This window comes from Oryctolagus cuniculus, chromosome 5 (assembly GCF_051225735.1).
Source record: "Oryctolagus cuniculus isolate XC-2025 breed Fujian yellow rabbit chromosome 5, ASM5122573v1, whole genome shotgun sequence".
NCBI classification, from domain to species: domain Eukaryota; kingdom Metazoa; phylum Chordata; class Mammalia; order Lagomorpha; family Leporidae; genus Oryctolagus; species Oryctolagus cuniculus.
In genome coordinates, this window is record NC_142871.1 from 36,373,474 (window position 1) to 36,392,812 (window position 19,339).

The 19,339-nt window shown below is 38.9% G+C and overlaps 2 protein-coding genes across 2 annotated transcripts; both read right to left on the minus strand.

Moving 5' to 3' along the window:
- Positions 1–344: 344 nt before the first annotated feature.
- Positions 345–1,388, minus strand: LOC100355052 (trace amine-associated receptor 8). The gene has a single exon (XM_002714739.5). It carries the CDS (start codon positions 1,371–1,373, stop codon positions 345–347), a length of 1,029 nt encoding a protein of 342 aa, XP_002714785.4. The 5' UTR covers positions 1,374–1,388.
- A 15,196-nt stretch (positions 1,389–16,584) lies between these two features.
- LOC100354791 (trace amine-associated receptor 8-like) lies at positions 16,585–17,660 on the minus strand. The gene has a single exon (XM_008263528.3). The coding sequence runs from the start codon at positions 17,611–17,613 to the stop codon at positions 16,585–16,587; it is 1,029 nt and encodes a 342-aa protein (XP_008261750.3). The 5' UTR covers positions 17,614–17,660.
- Between the last annotated feature and the right edge of the window lie 1,679 nt (positions 17,661–19,339).

Here is a 19,339-nt window from a genome sequence, read left to right on the forward strand (position 1 = left end):
GTGTAATAAATGATACATTTAACTTCACTTGAAGATAAATGAGTTGCACTTAAGAGAAAAGGGAATTTAAGATTTCATAATCAGAGATGAGATTGAAATAACCAATTGGAAAAAATTAGTGCACATGGCAAGGAGGTAAACAGAATGTTGAGACAGGGACAAGTATAAACCAATTGATCATTTATTATGTAGTACAGTAAGTATCTGTACAATGTTTTACTCTTCACAATGCTTTGAAAAATATATTTTTCAAATTTAGAAAGAATTATTCATTTATTCTGTTTTATTTCAACATAAGATCACAATTTTAAAAATATCATTAATTTTCAATTTAATGCTTATACTTAATCTGAAAACAAACTAAGGGTGGATGAACTATTTTGAAAAACTTTCCCACTTAAAATAAGTTTTAAGGCTTTCCTAAACCAAGGGTAAAATAAAGCATAAATTACAGGATTCATGGCTGAGTTGTAATAAGCACACCAACAGCAGATCTCATAAATATAGGCAGGGGTTATAAAGCCCATAAAAGCATCAACTAATGTTTCAATTGTATATGGTAACCATGACATCATAAATGCTATCACCGTGACCCCCAGGGTTTTAGCTGCTTTTCTCTCTCTCCTGGCCACTCTGGCTTTGTAACTCTCTGAGGATGAGTCTGCTTTGCTACTAGTAGATTCAATTTTTATTGCTTGTTGCTTAGCTACAAGAAAAATCTTACTGTAAAGAATTATCATAACAAGGGTCGGTATGAAGAACAACAGGCAATCTATCAAAACCCAGTCTTGGTTCACAGCAATTTGACAGCCCCCTATACAGTTAAGAGCAGTTACTAAGCTTTCCATCCCATCATCATTGAGACCTGTGGCAAACACGGCCCAGCTGTACACCAGGGGCAGGATCCAGGAGATGCTGATGCAAATTCCTGACACAGACATAGTGAACTTGGCGGGATAGACCAGAGGGTCAGTGACAGCAATGTACCTGTCGATGGAGATGAAGCACAAGTGGAAGAGAGAAGAGTAGCAAAAAGCCGCATCACAGCAACTGTGAAAAGTACAAAACTTGCTTCCAAAATACCAGCAGCTCTCCACGGACCTGACCATGCTGAAGGGCATCACAGTCACACCGACCAGGAAGTTGGCACCGGCCAGGGAGGCGATGAGGAAGTTGGTGGGAGCGTGCAACTGCTTGAAATGAAGAACTGAAGTCATCACCAGGAGGTTTCCAAACACAGCCATCAGGGACCCAAAGCCAAACACTGTGTACAGGAGCACCCGGGACCCCGGCGAGTAGGGAGTTTTGATGCAAGATCCATTCACATTCTCAAAGCAAAGCTGCGCTGCAGGCTTTGTGAAATTGCTGAGCATGGTTCTGCTTCTTAGATGCTTGCTGTGCGTCTGCTTCCTTCGTGGTGGACAATCATAGCCTTGAGTTCTGAAAATTTTAAAAAATTCAAACTTCATATCTTAGCCTCAGCTTTTATATATTGCCTGTAACTTTTTCCATTGTGGTTACAAAGTAAAATGAAATGAAATTTTAAAATGTAGCACTCATTGTCTCTGTCTTTAATCATGTATTTCTGTGATTATGTCCTAAACACACAGTCAACCCCCTACCAAATATACTATAAATTTGTTCAGCCCCAAATCATATTATCTGAATCGAAAGAATTTTAATTTCAATACCTATTTTTCTGCTTCTGTGAGGTCCTCCTTGCAAAAGATAATCAGAAATAAAATAACTATATCTTTTAAAAATTACCTTTTAATAGACTTCCACCCCCTAGGATGTTTTAAGGAGCCAGCCAATCAACTTCACTCACTATGGTTTCCTAACAAGGAGTCCCTACAGTGCAAGGTGTGAATCACTGAAGGGAACTTGTTTCTGGTCATTATCATTCATAAGTTCTTTACAAAACACATTTCTCTACTCTCTACTAATATGTAAAATCACCTAATTTTTATAACTAGAACATTTTTTAAGCTCCACTGTCTCAAAATATCCTAGTACATAATCCAAAAGTTGTACTTTGGAAATTTATATTTATTTAATGTAAGTTAAAAAAATAACAAAAAAACACAAAATATCCTAGCACAGTATTTGCAACTAACATTGCCTAGTCTCAATTGGCAAGACTGCCTACATAATTTGTAAGAGCCTGGGCAGCATAAAAATACAGGTACCCCTTTTAAAATATATATGGAGGGGCTGACGCTGTGAGTAGAAGGTTAAGCCTCCATCTGCAGTGCCGGCATCCCATATGGGTGCCGGTTCAAGTCCTGGCTGCTCTACCTCCAATCTAGCTCCCTGCTAATGCATGTGGGAAAGCAGCAGAAGGTGACCAAAGTCCTTGTGCCCCTGAAATCCCTGAAACGTGGTAGACCCAGAAGGAGCTCCTGGCTCCTGGTTTCAGGCTGGCTGGCACAGCGGAGTGAACCAGTGAATGAAGACATCATTTTCTCTCTCTTGCTCTCGCTCTCGCTCTTGCTCTCACTCTCGCTGTCACTCACTCCTTCTATCTCTGCCTTTCAAACAAATAAATCTTTCAAAAGAAAAATATCAAAATGACAGATTTTATAAATATGTATGTATATATATATATATGTATATATATGGGGAAAATGTCATTAAGGTACTATTTGTGTCACAAGAATGTATTCCCTGCCCAGAAGCAGTATGCACAAGGTCCACACAATGCCAGGTTCCCCCTCCTGGAAGTTACTGAACCACTGTACTGTGGTTGCATCGTGATCTTGGACTTTCAGAACCACAAACCTAATAAACACCTTTTCTTTGTAAATAACCCAATCTTTGGGATTCATTCATACCAACAGAAGACGGACTAAGACAATGGAAGTTAGAACAGACAAGTCCAACCAAGTGGTTGATATTTCTTTTCAAATCTTTTCCTGAAAGGCAGATTCCTCAAGAGCTGGTGATTGAGCCGAAGCTAGAAATCAGACTAGCTTCTGCCACCCTGTCCAGATCAAGTGTCAGGGGACTTCACTTCTATAAACACCTGTCAAGTGGTCAAATAATGACATCTAGAAGTTTCAAGAAATACAACTTTGCAACATCACTTTTGAAGAGTGGGAGACAGGAGTAAGATGGTAGCCAGTGCACAGATATTATTTTGTGGGTGGACAATGTGGTACAGTGGGTTAATCCTCCACCTGCGGTGCCGGCATCCCATATGAACAGTCAGTTCTAATCCCAGCTACTCCTCTTCCAATCCAGCTCTCTGCTATGGCTTGGGAAAGCAGTGGAAGATGGCCCAAGCACTTGTGCCACTACAACCACATGAGAGGCCTGGAGGAAGCTCCTGGCTTCGGATCAGCCCAGCTCCGGCCACTGTGGCCATTTGGGGAGTGAACAAGCTGATGGAAGACCTTTCTCTCTGTTTCTCCCTTTTATTTTCTGTAAATATACTTCTCAAATAAATAAATAATTTTTTTTTAAAAAGGTACTATTGTTGTACAACCTATCTGTAGACTCCCACATAGCCAGTGTCTGGGTTCTTTGTGCCTTACAAAACACAGTAATTCTCAGACCTAAGATTTCCCTTTAAGATTTTTTCACATCTCTCCTGAAGTTTCCAAATTTGGTTATTATTTCATTGAACCTGATTTTCAAAGTTACATTAAAAACTGTCAAAAATACCTAATTAGTTATTTTACTAATAATGTGAGATTCTCATTTCTCAAATTGTACATTGTTTCTGCTGCTTATCACAAGATTTTTTTTGTCTACTTTACATTCCTGGTTATTTTTTACTATGTTTGAGACATTCTACTTGAAAAATTAATGTAATGGTTTGAGGACTGATGTTATATGTCCTTTCTCCAGAGAAAATTTGCCTTCATTTCTGGTATACAACTAGACTATTGAGCAATCTTGGATTACTCTAATCTCTACTATCGAAATCGTGAAAAGTAAAGGTTGAATTATTTACCCTTGGCCATAGAAAATAGTGATTTTCCAATCTTATGCCAAAACATTGGTGATGGATGTGACCTGGCTCATCTTTTTTTTTTCTTTTTATTGTGAGAAATTCAACTTATGTTGAATTGTGTTGGAAAGTAACCTGTGAGATTATTCATTTTAAAAAATCAATTAGCAGCTGGCACCGCAGCTCACTAGGCTAATCCTCTGCCTTCAGCACTGGCACCCCAGGTTCTAGTCCTGGTTGGGACGCTGGGTTCTGTACCAGTTGCTCCTTTTCCAGCCCAGCTCTCTGCTGTGGCCCGGGAAGGCAGTGGAGGATGGCCCAAGTGCTTGGGACCTGCACCCGCATAGGAGACCGGGAGGAAGCACCTGACTCCTGGCTTCGGATTGGCGCAGCGTGTCTGCAGTAGCGGCCATTTGGGGGGGGTGAACCAACAGAAGGAAGATCTTTCTCTCTGTCTCTATCTTTCACTGTCTAACTCTGCCTGTCAAAATAATTTTTTTAAAAATCAATTAGCTATTTTTTTAAGAAAAAGAATAAAATATTCTTTGGGAATGTAGACAGTGAGAGAGAGAGAGAAGGTAGAGAGAGAAGGGTCTTCTATCCACTGGTTCTCTCCACAAAAGTCTGCGGCAGTCAGGACTAGACCAGATGGAGGCCAGGAGGCAACAAATAGATCTATCCATTAATCATCAGTTGCTCCCAGTGTATATATTATTAGGAAGTTGGGATTGGAATTGTAGCCCAGATTTAAGCCTAAGACTCCAACATGAGATATCAGCATCTCAAGCAGTATCTTCACCACTGTGCCAAATGCAAACCTCTTCAACTCTCTTAAAGTTCCCTTTTGCTATGCTTTTTCCTTTGTTTCTCAGATTGCTTTACGTTATTTCAACACATGTTTAGTGTTGCAACACATGTATATAGCGTAATCTGCTCAAATAATACAATTAACATTTGCATATCTTAGTTTTTTAAAAATAATTGGAACTTACAAACTCTTTTCTCTAGTTCTTTTTATAGTTTAGAATGTTATTGTGAACTATAGTCCCCCTGCTGTGCTATAGAACACTGGGAACTGTCATTTTTATCTAACATGTTTGATACCTGTTATTGAACATCCTTCAATAGCCCCTCTGTGTAATCTTCTCAATTTCTTACCATTGTTCTAAGTTCCAACTGAATTTTTTAATGTTCCATACATTAGAAAGAACGTGCAATATTTGTGTCTCTATGTCTGGCCTGTTTTATTGAACACAATGTCTTATGGGTTCATACATTTTGCTGCAAATATAAAATATAATCCTTTTTATGGATGAGTAATATCCAATTACATGCAAACATATATATATTTCTTTATCTATTTATACACTGACAGACAACTAGGTGGATTCCACATGTTTGTTATTGTGAATGGTATTGCAGTGAACATGGGTATGCAGATATCTCTTTGATAGTGTAATTTCTTTTTTTTATTTGATCTCCCAATTATTTATTTTTTAACTTTTATTTAATAAATATAAATTTCCAAAGTACAACTTTTGGATTATAGCAGCTTTTTTCTCCCATAATCTCCCTCCCACCCTCAACCATCCCATCTCCCACTCCCTCTCCCATCCCATTCACATCAAGATTCATTTTCCATTATCTTTATATACAGAAGATCAATTTGGTATTTACTAAGTAAAGATTTCAACAGTTTGCACCCACACAGAAAAACAAAGTATAAAGTACTGTTTGAGTACTAGTTATAGCATTAATTCACATAGTACAACACATTAAGGACAGAGATCCCACATGAGGAGTAAGTGCACAGTGACTCCTGTTGCAGATTTAACAATTGACACTCTTATTTATGACGTCAGTAATCACCCGAGGCTCTTGTCATGAGCTGCTAAGGCTATGGAAGCCTCTTGAGTTCGCCAACTCCGATCTTATTTGGACAAGGCCATAGTCAAAGTGGAAGTTCTCTCCTCCCTTCAGAGAAAGGTATCTCCTTCTTTGATGACCCATACTTTCCACTGGGATCTCACTCACAAAGATCTTTCATTTAGGTTTGGTTTGGTGTTTTGTTGTTGTTGTTTTTTGGTTTTGTTTTTTTTTTTTTTTTTTTTTTTTTTTTTTTTTTTTTTTGCCACAGTGTCTTGGCTTTCCATGCCTGAAATACTCTCATGGGCTTTTTAGCCAGATCCAAATGCCTTAAGGTCTCATTCTGAGGCCAGAGTGCTGTTTAAGACATCTGCCATTCTATGAGTCTGCTATGTATCTTTTTTTTTTTTTTTTTTTTTGACAGGCAGAGTGGATAGTGAGAGAGAGAGACAGAGAGAAAGGTCTTCCTTTGCAGTTGGTTCACCCTCCAGTGGCCACCACGGCTGGCACGCTGCAGCCGGCGCACTGTGCTGATCCAAAGCCAGGAGCCAGGTGCTTCTCCTGGTCTCCCATGGGGTGCAGGGTCCAAGCACTTGGGCCATCCTCCACTGAACTCCCGGGCCACAGCAGAGAGCTGGCCTGGAAGAGGGGCAACCGGGACAGAATCCGGCGCCCTGACCGGGACTAGAACCCGGTGTGCCGGCGCCGCTAGGTGGAGGATTAGCCTAGTGAGCCGCGGTGCCGGTCTCTGCTATGTATCTTGATAGGGTAATTTCAGTTCCCTTAGATACATACCCAGAAGTGGGATAGCTGTGTCGTATTGTAGATCTATTCTGAGTTTTCTGAGGAAAATGCACACAGTTCTCCATGAAAACTAAACTAGTTTGTATCCCTGCAACAGTATGTAAGGATTTCCTTTTCTCTGCATCTTTACGAGCATTGGTTAGCTCTTTTGTCTTTTGTAATAGCCATTCTAACTAGAGTGAGATGATATCTCCCTATGGTTTTGAGCTTCCTTTCCATAGTGGCTAGCAATATTGAGCATTTTTGCATGTTTGTCTGCTTTTTATTTTTTTCTCTTGCCTGACTGCTCTGGCTAAATCTTCCAGTACTGCAGTGAATAAGAGCAGTTAGAGTGGATATCCTGGACAGGTTTCTGATTTTAGAAGAAACGCTTTCAGCGTTTCCATGTTCAACATGATATTGAATGTGTGTTTGTCATACATAGCCTTTACTGTGTCAAAGTATGTTTCCTCTACTCCTAATTTATTCAGGGTTCTTATCATCAATGAATTTTGAATTTTATTGAATGTTTTATCTGAACCTAATAGTGACTGTATGTAAGATTTTTATCCTCTATGCCGTTGAAGTGATGTACTATGTTACTGATTTTTGTTGAACAATTCCTGTATGCCTGGGATAAATCCCACTTAGAGTGAATGACTTTTTGTGTGTGTTTTTGGACTTAATTTGCTAGTATTTTTTTGGAGAATCTTTGCTTTTGTATTCACTAGGGATGTTGATTAGAGTTTTCTTTTTCTTTTCTTTTCTTTTTTTTTTTTTTTTTTTTAGATCCTTGTTTGATTTTTAACAATTGATTTTGGAAGTTTCCCAGTTGCTAATTTTTGGGGATAGTATGAGAAAAGTTGGTGTTAGTTCTTCTTTGTAAATCTGGGGAAATTAGTAACGTAGTCAATCAGCACTGGGCTTTTCTCTGTTGGAAAGACTTTTATTTTATTAATTATTCAGTTGAATTATTGGTTATTGATCTGTTCAGGTTTTCTATGTCTTCACAGTTCAGTTTTAGAAAGTTGTATGTGTCCAGAAATGTTCATTTCTTCTAGGCTTTCCAATTTAGTGGTATATTGTTCACAAATGTCCCTAATAATGCATTGTATTTCTGTAGTATTAGTTGCAATAGCTCCTTTTTCATCTCTAATTTTATGTATTTGAGTCTTCTCTCCTTTTTTCTTGGTTAGACTAACTAAAAGTTTATCCATTTCATTTATCTTTTCAAAGAACCAACTCTTCATATCAATGGTGTTCTGTTTTGGGGGGGTCATTATTTCATTTATTTCTACTCTGATGTTTGTTATTTCTATCCTTCTACTAACTTTGAGTTTGGCTTGTTGTTGCTTTTCTAGTCCCTGGAAAGGCATCTTTAAATTATTTGAGATTTTTCTTTATACCCACACATACACACACACACACACATGCACATGTATATATATATATATATATAATATGCTTATTACTTTACACATCTAGTCAAAACTGCTTTTGCTGTATCCCATAAGTTTAAATTTTGATATGTTGTATTTCTATTTTCATTTGTGTCAAGAAATACTTTTCTTTTAATTTTGTCAAAGACTCATGGCTTATTTAGAAGCATATTGTTTACTCTCCACGTGTTTGGATAACTCCCTATATTTCTTTCATTGTTGATTTCTAGTTCTACTATACCACAGTCAAAAAATAACATATAATATGATTTTGAGTTTTTTGAAATTTTTGAGAGTTGTGGCCTATTGCATGGTCTATCCTAGAGAATGTTCCAGTTTCTAATCCAAAGAATGTATATCCTGCAGCTGTTGGCTGAAATGTCCTATAAATATCTGATGGATCCATTTACTTAATGGTGTAATTTAACTGATGAGTCTTTGTTGTTTTTTGTCTGGATAATCTGTCCATTGATGAAAGTGGGTGGTTCCCATAATTATTGTGTTGGAGTTTATCTTGTCCTTTAGAACAAATAATGTCTGTTTTAAAAGAAGGGAGTGTTCTGGCGTTTGGTGCACATATATTTATAATTACTACATCTTTTTGCTTAATAAATTCCTTGATCATTATATGAAGACTTTGCCCTTTTTTCAATTATTGTCTTGAAGTCTATTTTCTTTTATATAAGTATTGCTACTCTTGCTTGCTTTTGGTTTCCATTTGCATACAATATCCTTTACAATCATTTCACTTTCAGACTAGACTTGTTTCACTGGTGAAATTATTTTCTTGCAGACAGCATATCATTAGGTCTTTTTGCTTATTCATTCAGTCAGTCTATCATTTACATGGAGAATTTAGTCCAAGTACAATCAAGCTTGTTACTGATAAGTAACGACTTTTGTCATTTAAAATTTTTTCCTATTATTCTAAATATCTTTTTGCTATTTTTCTCATATATTTTGAACTTTCACAAGTTTCCATAATGCCTCTCCTTCTGTATGAAGGACTCCCTTAAGCATCTTTTGTAAACTTGATCTGGTGGTGGTGATGAATTGTATGTTCTTTCTTCCCCTGGAAAATCTTTATTTCTCCTTCATTTATGAAGTAGAGTTTTGCTGAGTATGATATCCTTGGTTAGCAATGCTCTTTTTCTTGCAGTACTCAGAATATGTCCTTCCATTCCTTCCTAGTCTTTAAGGTTCCTGTTGAGAAATTTACTCTTAGTTTAGTGACTTAACATATTTATATAGATTTTAGAATTGTCTATGTTGCACTTTTGAGAGTTTTATTATGAAGTGATCTTTTCTGAATGTATCTATTAGGACATATCTTTTTCAGGATTGGGAAGTTGGGGCCGGTGTTGTGGCATAACTGATTAAATAGATAAAATATATTTTAAAAACAAAAAGATTGGGGAAGTTTTCAGCTATTAATTAGTTATGTAAGTTTTATATATATATGTACATACATATATATATATATATCTTTACTCCTTAATTCTTCTATAGAAACATCCACTCTTCAAATATTTATTAATTTAGTAGTGTTTCAAAGGTCTCAGAATCTGTTTTAATTCTTTTATATATTTTACCTTGTTTTTTTATGTGACCAAGATATTTAAATACTTGCATCCATGTTCAGACATTTTTTATAAAGATTTTTATTTATTTATTTGAGAGGAAGAGTTACAAGCAGTGAGAGGGAGAAATAGAGAGAAAGGTCTTCCAACAACTGGTTCACTCCCCAGCTAGAGCTGAGCCAATCCAAAGCTAGGAGCCAGGAACTTCCTCTAGGTCTCCAAAGTGGGTTCAGGGGCCCAAGTGCTTGGGCCATCTTCTACTGCTTTCCCAGACAATAGCAGAGAGCTGTATCAGAAAGGAACAGCTGGGACTAGAACCGGTGCCCATATGGGATGCCAGTGCCACAGGCAGGGGATTAACCTACTGCACCACAGCACTGGCCCCTCGGATATATTCTTTCTACTATTTGATAGTTGTGAAGACTCTTAATTTTTTTGTCTGACAGTTTTTTGTTTCCAAGATTTCTGTATTTTTTTGAAGATTTCTATCTCCTTGCTGAATTTCTTATTTATATCACACATTGTATTCTTGACATCATTCAACCATGTGTCTTTATTCTCTTTTATCTCCTTGAACATTCTTGTAATTATTTTTTCAAATTCTTGTTCAGCTATTTCATCATCATCACTTTCTTTGAAATCTGGTAAAACATTATTATGTTATCTGAGGGCATGACACTGCCTGCTTTTTCATACTTCCTGTAATCGCACATTGGTTTGTATTCATCTGGCATATTATTTGTTTCTGTATCTTTTAATAAGTGGTTTTGTAGCCTAAAAGTTTTACCCTCAAGATGTGTTTTCAAGTATTGATTTTGTAGGTTATTTTGGCTTTAGTCCAATTAGATGCTGCAGTGTAATCTCCCAAATCTTCTTCCATGGTAGTGGCAGTAGTGTCAGTGAATTCCTCTTAGTATCAGCATGGGCAAATGGGTCTCAGCGGCAATTCAAGGCATGTTGTCTGAGGTTCTTGGGGTGCTTCCCTCAGTCTGCATAGTTGGGGTCATGGGAGCACCAAGCTGCAGTTTTAAAGGAGTCACTTGAATCTGTGTGTTGCAGGAGCATGGCCAAGGTTATAGTAGTTCCTCTCCAAAGTCAGATAGAGGTTCATGGGTCCCCACGGGGCAGGCACCAGGTTTCTATGCAATATTTTGTCACCTACCTACTTTTCTTCTCCCAGGCAATTACTCTCTCCATATTATGCGGTCTAGGGTTATGGGAGCTATGGAGTGACCGATCTTGTGTTCATCTCAACAGCAATGCTAGATCATATCCAGAGACCAGAGCCTGCCAAGACTGGGGAAACACAAGGGACCAGCATCTACTTCTTTCCAGACTTCTTGCTGCAGTGATGGACTTATGTTCCAAGGCCACAGCAACCACAGCACAGGGGATGCTGGCCAAAAGATAAATCCAATGGACTGGGCCACTAGTCTTCACTTGGGACTGGGGCAGATCCAGATGTTCATCCAGAGTCACTGGCCTGGGCACAAGGACCATTAATATCTTCTAGTGATGGATTTACCAGCTTCAAGATATAGCCTGTGCTCACTTAAGTGCTCCACTCCCCAGTAGCTGGAGTCTTGTTATTTACTATCTGCCCAGGATTGGAGAAGGCATGATGATGCAGTCCCTTTGTTGCCCAGGCTGACCTGGGCATAGGGGACACGATCTAATTGTGGTCTCAGCTCAGCAGACCCAGCCCTGAGCTTTAAGTCCAAGACCTAAGCTCATGTTTTACCAAACTACCAGAAGTCAGAAACCTGCTTCTCTGTCCAACTGAGGATTGGGAAGGTCTGATGGAGGTAATCCCTTGGTTGCCTGACTAAGGAAGGTCTCAAAAGTTCACTCTATAAGTTCTAGTCCAGGGGCAGTGATGGGAGGTTCTTTCCAGGTGTAAATAGCAGGCCTCATGCTGAGTTTCAAGTCTAAAGTTCAGATTTATTCCCTCTTTCTCTCCCAAGCAGAATATCTCTTTCTCTCTGCTATATGACTTAGAGTGAGGGAGGAGTGATGTGGGCAACTCTTTCCTAGGACGAATGCCTTCTTCAATGCATATTTACTATTAATGTTGTACTAAAAACAGGTACTGTAGTCTCCCACTGGCTTCCTTAAGTCTTGGTTGGGGGGTGGCTGGCTGCAAGCATTGCTGTTTGATTTTGTGTCTCTTATCTTTCTTGTTAGAATTTAAAACCTAATACTTTCCCATTAATCCAACAAAGTTGTTAAAAAGTCTGCTTATCTTGGCCTGTGCCATGGATCACTAGGCTAATCCTCCACCTGCGGTGCCGGCACCCCAGGTTCTAGTCCTGGTCAGGGTACTGGATTCTGTCCTAGTTGCTCCTCTTCCATGTCAGCTCTCTGCTGTGGCCCAGGAAGGCAGTGGAGTATGGCCCAAGTGTATGGGCCCTGCACCCACATGGGAGACCAGGAGGAAGCACCTGCTCCTGGCTCCGGCCATAGCAGCCATTTTGGGGGGTGAACCAACAGAAGGAAGACCTTTCTCTCTGTCTCTCACTAACTCCGTCTGTCAAAAAAAAAAAAAAAGTCTGCTTATATCTTCATCAAAACCTCTTTCTACAAAGTGGGCAATTGCAGCACTCTTAGTATCCCTATTAGGATGTCTGTGACCCATATAAGAGCTCCTGGACTAGAGTCCCAGCCCCACTTCACATTCCAGCTTCTCGCTAATGTGCACTCTGGAAAGCAGGAGATGATGGCTCAAATACTTTGGTCCCTGCTAACCATGTCTGAGATTTGAATTGAGTTCTGAGCTCCTGGTTTCAGCCTAGCCCTGTCCTTTGTTGGGGGGAGGGGAGGAAGTGAGTTAACAGATGGAAAGTTTCTGTTTCTTTTCTTTCTTTTAAAAACTTGCCATGGAGCCCCTAATCACCTTAAGCTTGGTGGTAAAAATAGCATTTTAAGTGTTAAAGTGATAATATGAATAGGATTAAGTGTTAAAGTGATCATTAAGTGTTAAAGTGATAGGATTGTTAAAGTGATAGGATTGTTTGGTAATAATAATAGACAGAATTAGAAAGGAGTGAATGCTCCAACATAGGAAGCAGTCCATGCAGCAGACTCATAGAATGACAATTGCTTTAAGTAGCACTCTGACCTTAAAATCATCCCTTAAGGCATTCTGGTCTGGCTGAAAAGCCCATGAGAGCATGTGGCAAAAAGAGTCCTACCTGAAGGGCCTCTGTGGGTGAGACCCCAGTGGAAAGAACTGGTCATCAAAGAAGGAGGTACTTTTCTCTGAAGGGAAGTGAGAACTTCCACTTTGCTTATGACCTTGTCTAAATACGGAAGGAGTTTGTGGATTCAAAAGGCTTCCATAGCCTAGTTAGCTCATGTCAAGATCCTGGGGTGATCAATGACATCATACCTAAGAGTGTTAATTGTTAAATTAACAAGAGGTGTCACTGTGCAGTAACTTCACATGCAGGACCTTAGTCCTCAAAGAATTGTACTAATAATAAAACTTGTTCTCAAAAATTTACTTCATTTTAGTGTATTAAGTGAAAGATATTCTTATGTCCCATGAGTTATAGTTAGTCTAAGTGCTCACAAAAGATGTGTCATTCTTGAGTTATTCTTTAAAGTTAATTAAGTTCCCCCCCTAAAAAAAAAAGAATGCATAAAGAAAAAAAGTGAAATTTTTAGGTAGGAAGTCAGTTATGAGCTTATGTGTGTGTGACATGAAAGCCTAGAGAGAAGACATCTATGTCCAGCATATGCTACATCTCAAGGTCATCCCGATGGTGTTTCAGAGGCAGCCCGGTATTCACATCCTGCCCTGCCCTGCCCCCTTCCACCTGATAACCTGCCAGGTGAGGGGGTCCCCATCCCTTCTGCCTGACAAATCTTCCACAATCTCCCAGGTGCAGCATCTCAAACACTCTGCTCCCTTCCTCCTGTCTGATAACCTTTGCATCCATAAAGTCCTTTGTTTCAGACCTTCAAGAGAGAAGTTTTTCTATTTACATCCAAAAAGCCCTTTGTTCCAAGAGAAGCAGAGGTGGGGAAGCAAGACCCATTTCCTTAACCCTCCCCCACCCCCCACCCCCACCTCAACCAGACTGTGCGCTCAGCCTTCTGCCTCTCTGCTGAGCCGCTTGCCTGGTCTGGCCAGGTGTAATCTCTGCACTCTCTCTCAGGTCCTGTCTGGAGAGGTGCCCATCCTTTCTTGTGGATGTCCCTACCCTAATAAACTTTGCTACTTTTATTTTCCACTTCTCTGTCTCACGCCTGAATTCTTTCTTGCGTGAAGACAAGAACCCTGCGATTTCTCCAGTTACAAAATTAACTTGGAGATGCAACAACTTTGAACAGCCCTTGTCTCAACTGTTGAGGAACAGTTATTTTTTTTTCATACAATTTGTTGAACTCTTTATTTGGTATAGAGTTAATCTTCTGTGTATAAAGTTAATTCAAAATAGATGTTAGTTAAAAATAAGACTGGGAATAGGAGCAGGAGGAGGAAGAGTGATGGGAGTGTGAGTGAATCACTATGTTCCTAAGATTATATTTATGAAATGCATGAAGTTTATATTCCTTAAATAAAAGTTTTCTTTGGGAAAAAATAAAATAAAATTTTAAAAAACTAATGAATTAATTTTAAAATTGTAACCTCTTTTTTAAAGAAAAATAATTCCTTTCTACTAAAAAAAGAAAAAGACTTTTGAGTTCTTTTAATCTCTCAAGGTCATGGGACCTGTTCAAGTGAAAAGATAATGTCACAAGATTGGCCAGCTTTTTAGTGATAATTGGTCCTCTGCTCACAATAATTCTATCTTGACTATTTTTTAGTTCAATTAGCTTAATTTTAAATAGGTTGTTTACATTAATCTTAAAATAAATTTCCTTTCAGTAAATACTGTAAATAACACCTTTTTATCCTTAATTATTCCTGGTACAGGTACATACACATCATTATACTTACTATTGTTTGAAATTAGCATCCTAATTGGAAATCATTAATTAAAAAATATTGTAATTTTAATGCATAACTCCACAAATAGACATAAGAAAAAAGAAAAACAAATATTTATACAACATTCCTCCACCACAGTTTAGTTCCATTGTACAAAATTCCCAAGACACCAATTCCAAAATGTTATTTAAAGTATTTTATTTCAACTTATTTATTTGAAAGACAGAGAGAAAGACAGAAAGGCAGAAAGAGAACTCCCATCCCAAGATTCACTTCCCAAATGCCCACAAACCAGGACAGGATCAGGATGAGGTAAGGAGCTGTGAATTCACTCTGATTTCCCTACAAGGTGGCAGTGACCCGAGAACTTGAACCATCGCCTGCTGCTTCCCTAGATGCACATTACTAGTATACTAGACTTGGAAGCAGAGCTGAGACTTGAACCAAGGCACCACAATATGGGATGTAGACATCTCAAGCAGCATCCTAACAACTGTCAAACAACAACCCCCAAAATGACATTTATTGAATCAACAATGTTCAGAGAACAGAATATAAAATTATACAATGCATCATTTATACTCTTTAATAGGTGGTTTTTACATTATTATAGCATTTTTGGCCCAAAAAATCTTCTTGGAAAATGAAACATGCACTATTTTTAGGCGAGAAAAACTGTTGAGAAAAGTTGGAGAAATGAAGCATATACTATTTCTAAGTGACTAAAGTTGGTGTAGAAATGACAACTGGTAGTGATGACTGCTAACTCTTTCATACTTTCCATTTGTGAATGATAATTGTACCAGCTTTTTTTTTTAAGATTTATTCATTTATTTGAAAGGCAGAGTTACAGAGAGGGAATAACACACACAGGATGTGTCCATCTACTGGTGCACTCCTCAAATGGCTTCAATGGCCAGTGCTGGGCCAGGCCCAAGCCAGGAAGCAGGAACTTCATCTGGGTCTCCCATGTGGCTGCTTTCCTAGGTGAATTAGCAGGGAGCTGGATTGGAATGGAGCAACCAGAACTTGAACCTGTGCCCATATAGGATGCTGGTGCTGCAAGGCAGTGGTTTAGCAAGCTGTGAGAGCACTGGCCCCAAGCCAGCTTTTGTGGTAGATTTTTCCACTTGCAAAATTTGGGGTCAATGTCTGAAGTTCCTGCCTATTCTCAAAACTGAATTAATTGTCTCACAATATTCTGAGTGAACATCCCAAGCCTGTTTTATAGCCAGTAACTAGAAAAAGCTTACCTCCTAGCCTCAAAACTCCTGGCACAAAAACATTTAAGACACAGGAAAGCAGTAAATAAGCAAATACCTGGGATGCATCATCACGCATGGAATGTCTCTGCCAGGGACCACACAAAACTGATATTCTGAAGTCATAACCCATGATATATTTAGGGTGGGCCCTACTCCAAGATAACCTGTGTGCTTACAAAAGAAGATGTCGGGTCACAGACACAGGGAGGAAGAACCTGTCAGCACACAGAAAGAAAACAGCTACCTGCAAGCCCAGAAGAGACTCTCAGAATAAACCACTCTGAAGGTACCTTGATCTTAGGCATCTTAGCCTCTGGAATTGTGAACAGTGAATTTATGTCGTATGAGATCCGAGAGTGGGGGGACTTTATAATAGGCGCTCTTGCAAACTGAGAGAGTGTAAAAAGAGACGAATGTATCTTCACCTGAAGACAAATGAGAGTTGAGCATATAAGAGAAGGCATTCAAGATTCCATGACCAAAAAGTTAGAATTAAGCAAAATGGAAGAAACAAGTACACATGGAAAAGGAAATACAGAAAACATTGAGAAAAGGGACACATGTGAACCAATGGATCATTTATTATTTAGTGTAGCAAGTATTTCTACAAAGTTTTAATCTTCATATTACTTTTTCATTGGCTAGCTTTGAAAAGTACTGTATTTCCCCATATTGAAAGTGTTTACTCATTTTTCCATCTTATTTTAACATAAAATCACAATTTTGAAAATATCATTAATTTTCAATTTAATGCTTATACTTAATCTGAAAACAAACTAAGGGTGGATGAACTATTTTGAAAAACTTTCCCACTTAAAATAAGTTTTAAGGCTTTCCTAAACCAAGGGTAAAATAAAGCATAAATTACAGGATTCATGGCTGAGTTGTAATAAGCACACCAACAGCAGATCTCATAAATATAGGCAGGGGTTATAAAGCCCATAAAAGCATCAACTAATGTTTCAATCGTATATGGTAACCATGACATCATAAATGCTATCACCGTGACCCCCAGGGTTTTAGCTGCTTTTCTCTCTCTCCTGGCCACTCTGGCTTTGTAACTCTCTGAGGATGAGTCTGCTTTGCTACTAGTAGATTCAATTTTTATTGCTTGTTGCTTAGCTACAAGAAAAATCTTACTATAAAGAATTATCATAACAAGGGTCGGCATGAAGAACAACAGGCAATCTATCAAAACCCAGTCTTGGTTCACAGCAATTTGACAGCCCCCTATACAGTTAAGAGCAGTTACTAAGCTTTCCATCCCATCATCATTGAGACCTGTGGCAAACACGGCCCAGCTGTACACCAGGGGCAGGATCCAGGAGATGCCAATGCAAATTCCTGACACAGACACGGTGAACTTGGCGGGATAGACCAGAGGGTCAGTGACAGCAATGTACCTGTCGATGGAGATGAAGCACAAGTGGAAGAGAGAAGAGTAGCAAAAAGCCGCATCACAGCAACTGTGAAAAGTACAAAACTTGTTTCCAAAATACCAGCAGCTCTCCACGGACCTGACCATGCTGAAGGGCATCACAGTCACACCCACCAGGAAGTCAGCACCGGCCAGGGAGGCGATGAGGAAGTTGGTGGGAGCGTGCAGCTGCTTGAAATGAAGAACTGAAGTCATCACCAGGAGGTTTCCAAACACAGCCATCAGGGACCCAAAGCCAAACACTGTGTACAGGAGCACCCGGGACCCCGGCGAGTAGGGAGTTTTGATGCAAGATCCGTTCACATTCTCAAAGCAAAGCTGCGCTGCAGGCTTTGTGAAATTGCTGAGCATGGTTCTGCTTCTTAGATGCTTGCTGTGCGTCTGCTTCCTTCGTGGTGGACAATCATAGCCTTGAGTTCTGAAAATTTAAAAAAATTCAAACTTCATATCTTAGCCACAGCTTTTATATATTGCCTGTAACTTTTTCCATTGTAGTTACAAAGTAAAATGAAATGAAATTTTAAAATGCAGCACTCATTGTCTCTGTCTTTAATCATGTATTTCTGTGATTATGTCCTAAATACATAGGCAACCCCCTACCAAATATACAATAAATTTGTTCAGCCCCAAATCATATTATCTGAATTGAAAGAATTTTAATTTCAATACCTATTTTTCTGCTTCTGTGAAGGTCTTCCTTGCAAAAGAAAACCACAAATAATGTAATTATATGTTTAAAAAAATCACCTTTTATTGGCTTCCACTTCCTAGAATGTTATAGGGAACCAGCCAATCAACTTCACTCACTATGGTTTCCTAACAAGGAGTCCCTATGGTGTAAGGTGTGAATCACAAAAGGAAACTTACTTCTAATCATTATAATTCATAAGTTCTTCTACAAAACATGTTTCTCTATTCTGTGCTACTTTGTAAAATCACATGATTTTTATAATGAGAACATTTTTTTAAAATTTGACTATCTGAATAGTCTAGCCCACTATTTGACACTAATGTTGCCTAAAATCTACTTGCAATACTGCATACAAAATTTGTAAGATCCAGTGCAAAATAATAATACAAGGAACCTTGTTAAGAAATATGAAACTAATTTTCATTAAAGTAGTAATGCGTGTCACATGTGTTTATGTCTACTTTGAGTCTCAGCACGCACACTGCCCACCAATTACCAGTTTCTCCTTCTTGCCAGTTTCTGAACCACTATGATATGGCTTGTATCACAATCTTTGACTTTCAAAACCATAAACCTAATAAACTCTTTTTCATTATAAATAACCCAATCTTTGGGATTCGTTTATACCAACAGAAGATGGATAAGATAATGAAGTATTTTAAGAGGGCAACATTGTGGCACATCAGGATAAGCTGCTGCCTGCAGTGCCAGCATCAGTGTGAGCGCTGGTTCTAGCCCCAACTGCTCCACATCTTTTTTAAAAAAATTTTTACAGATTTTATTTATTTATTTGAAAGGTAGAGTTACAGACAGTAAGAGGGAGAGACAGAGAGAAAGGGCTTCCTTCTGTTGGTTCACCCCCAAAATGGCCACAACAGCTGGAGCTACGCCGATCTGAAGCCAGGAGCTTCTTCCTGGTCTTCCACGCAGGTGCAGGGGCCCAAGGACTTGGGCCCTCCTCTACTGCTTCCTCAGGCCATAGCAGCTTTCTGCTGGGACTAGAACCGGCGCCTATAAGGGATGCTGGTGCCAGAGGCGGAGGATTAACCTACTGCACCACAGTGCCAGCTCCTCCACTTCTAATTCAGTTCCCTATTATTGGGTCTAGGAAGGCTGTGGAGTGTGACACATGTGTTTGAGTTCCTGCCACCTATGTGCACATGCCTCTAAAACTAGCGGCTTTCTCCTTCTGGGAAATAATCCATCCACACCTGAGTTTGGGTCTACAGTCCCCAATCATTTCACTTCATTGCATGTTGTTACCCATCAATCTTACAACATGGTAACTGGAGGTATAAGACATCTGTGAAAATGATAAAAACTTTACATTATATAATGATTATATTTACCCAAAATAGGCTCAACTTTCTCCTCAACATGACTAGA

What these genes read in the sequence shown, in the direction of transcription:
- LOC100354791 (XM_008263528.3), bottom strand. Translation starts at nt 17,613, where the DNA reads ATGCTCAGCAATTTCACAAAGCCTGCAGCGCAGCTTTGCTTTGAGAAT.
- LOC100355052 (XM_002714739.5), bottom strand. Translation starts at nt 1,373, where the DNA reads ATGCTCAGCAATTTCACAAAGCCTGCAGCGCAGCTTTGCTTTGAGAAT.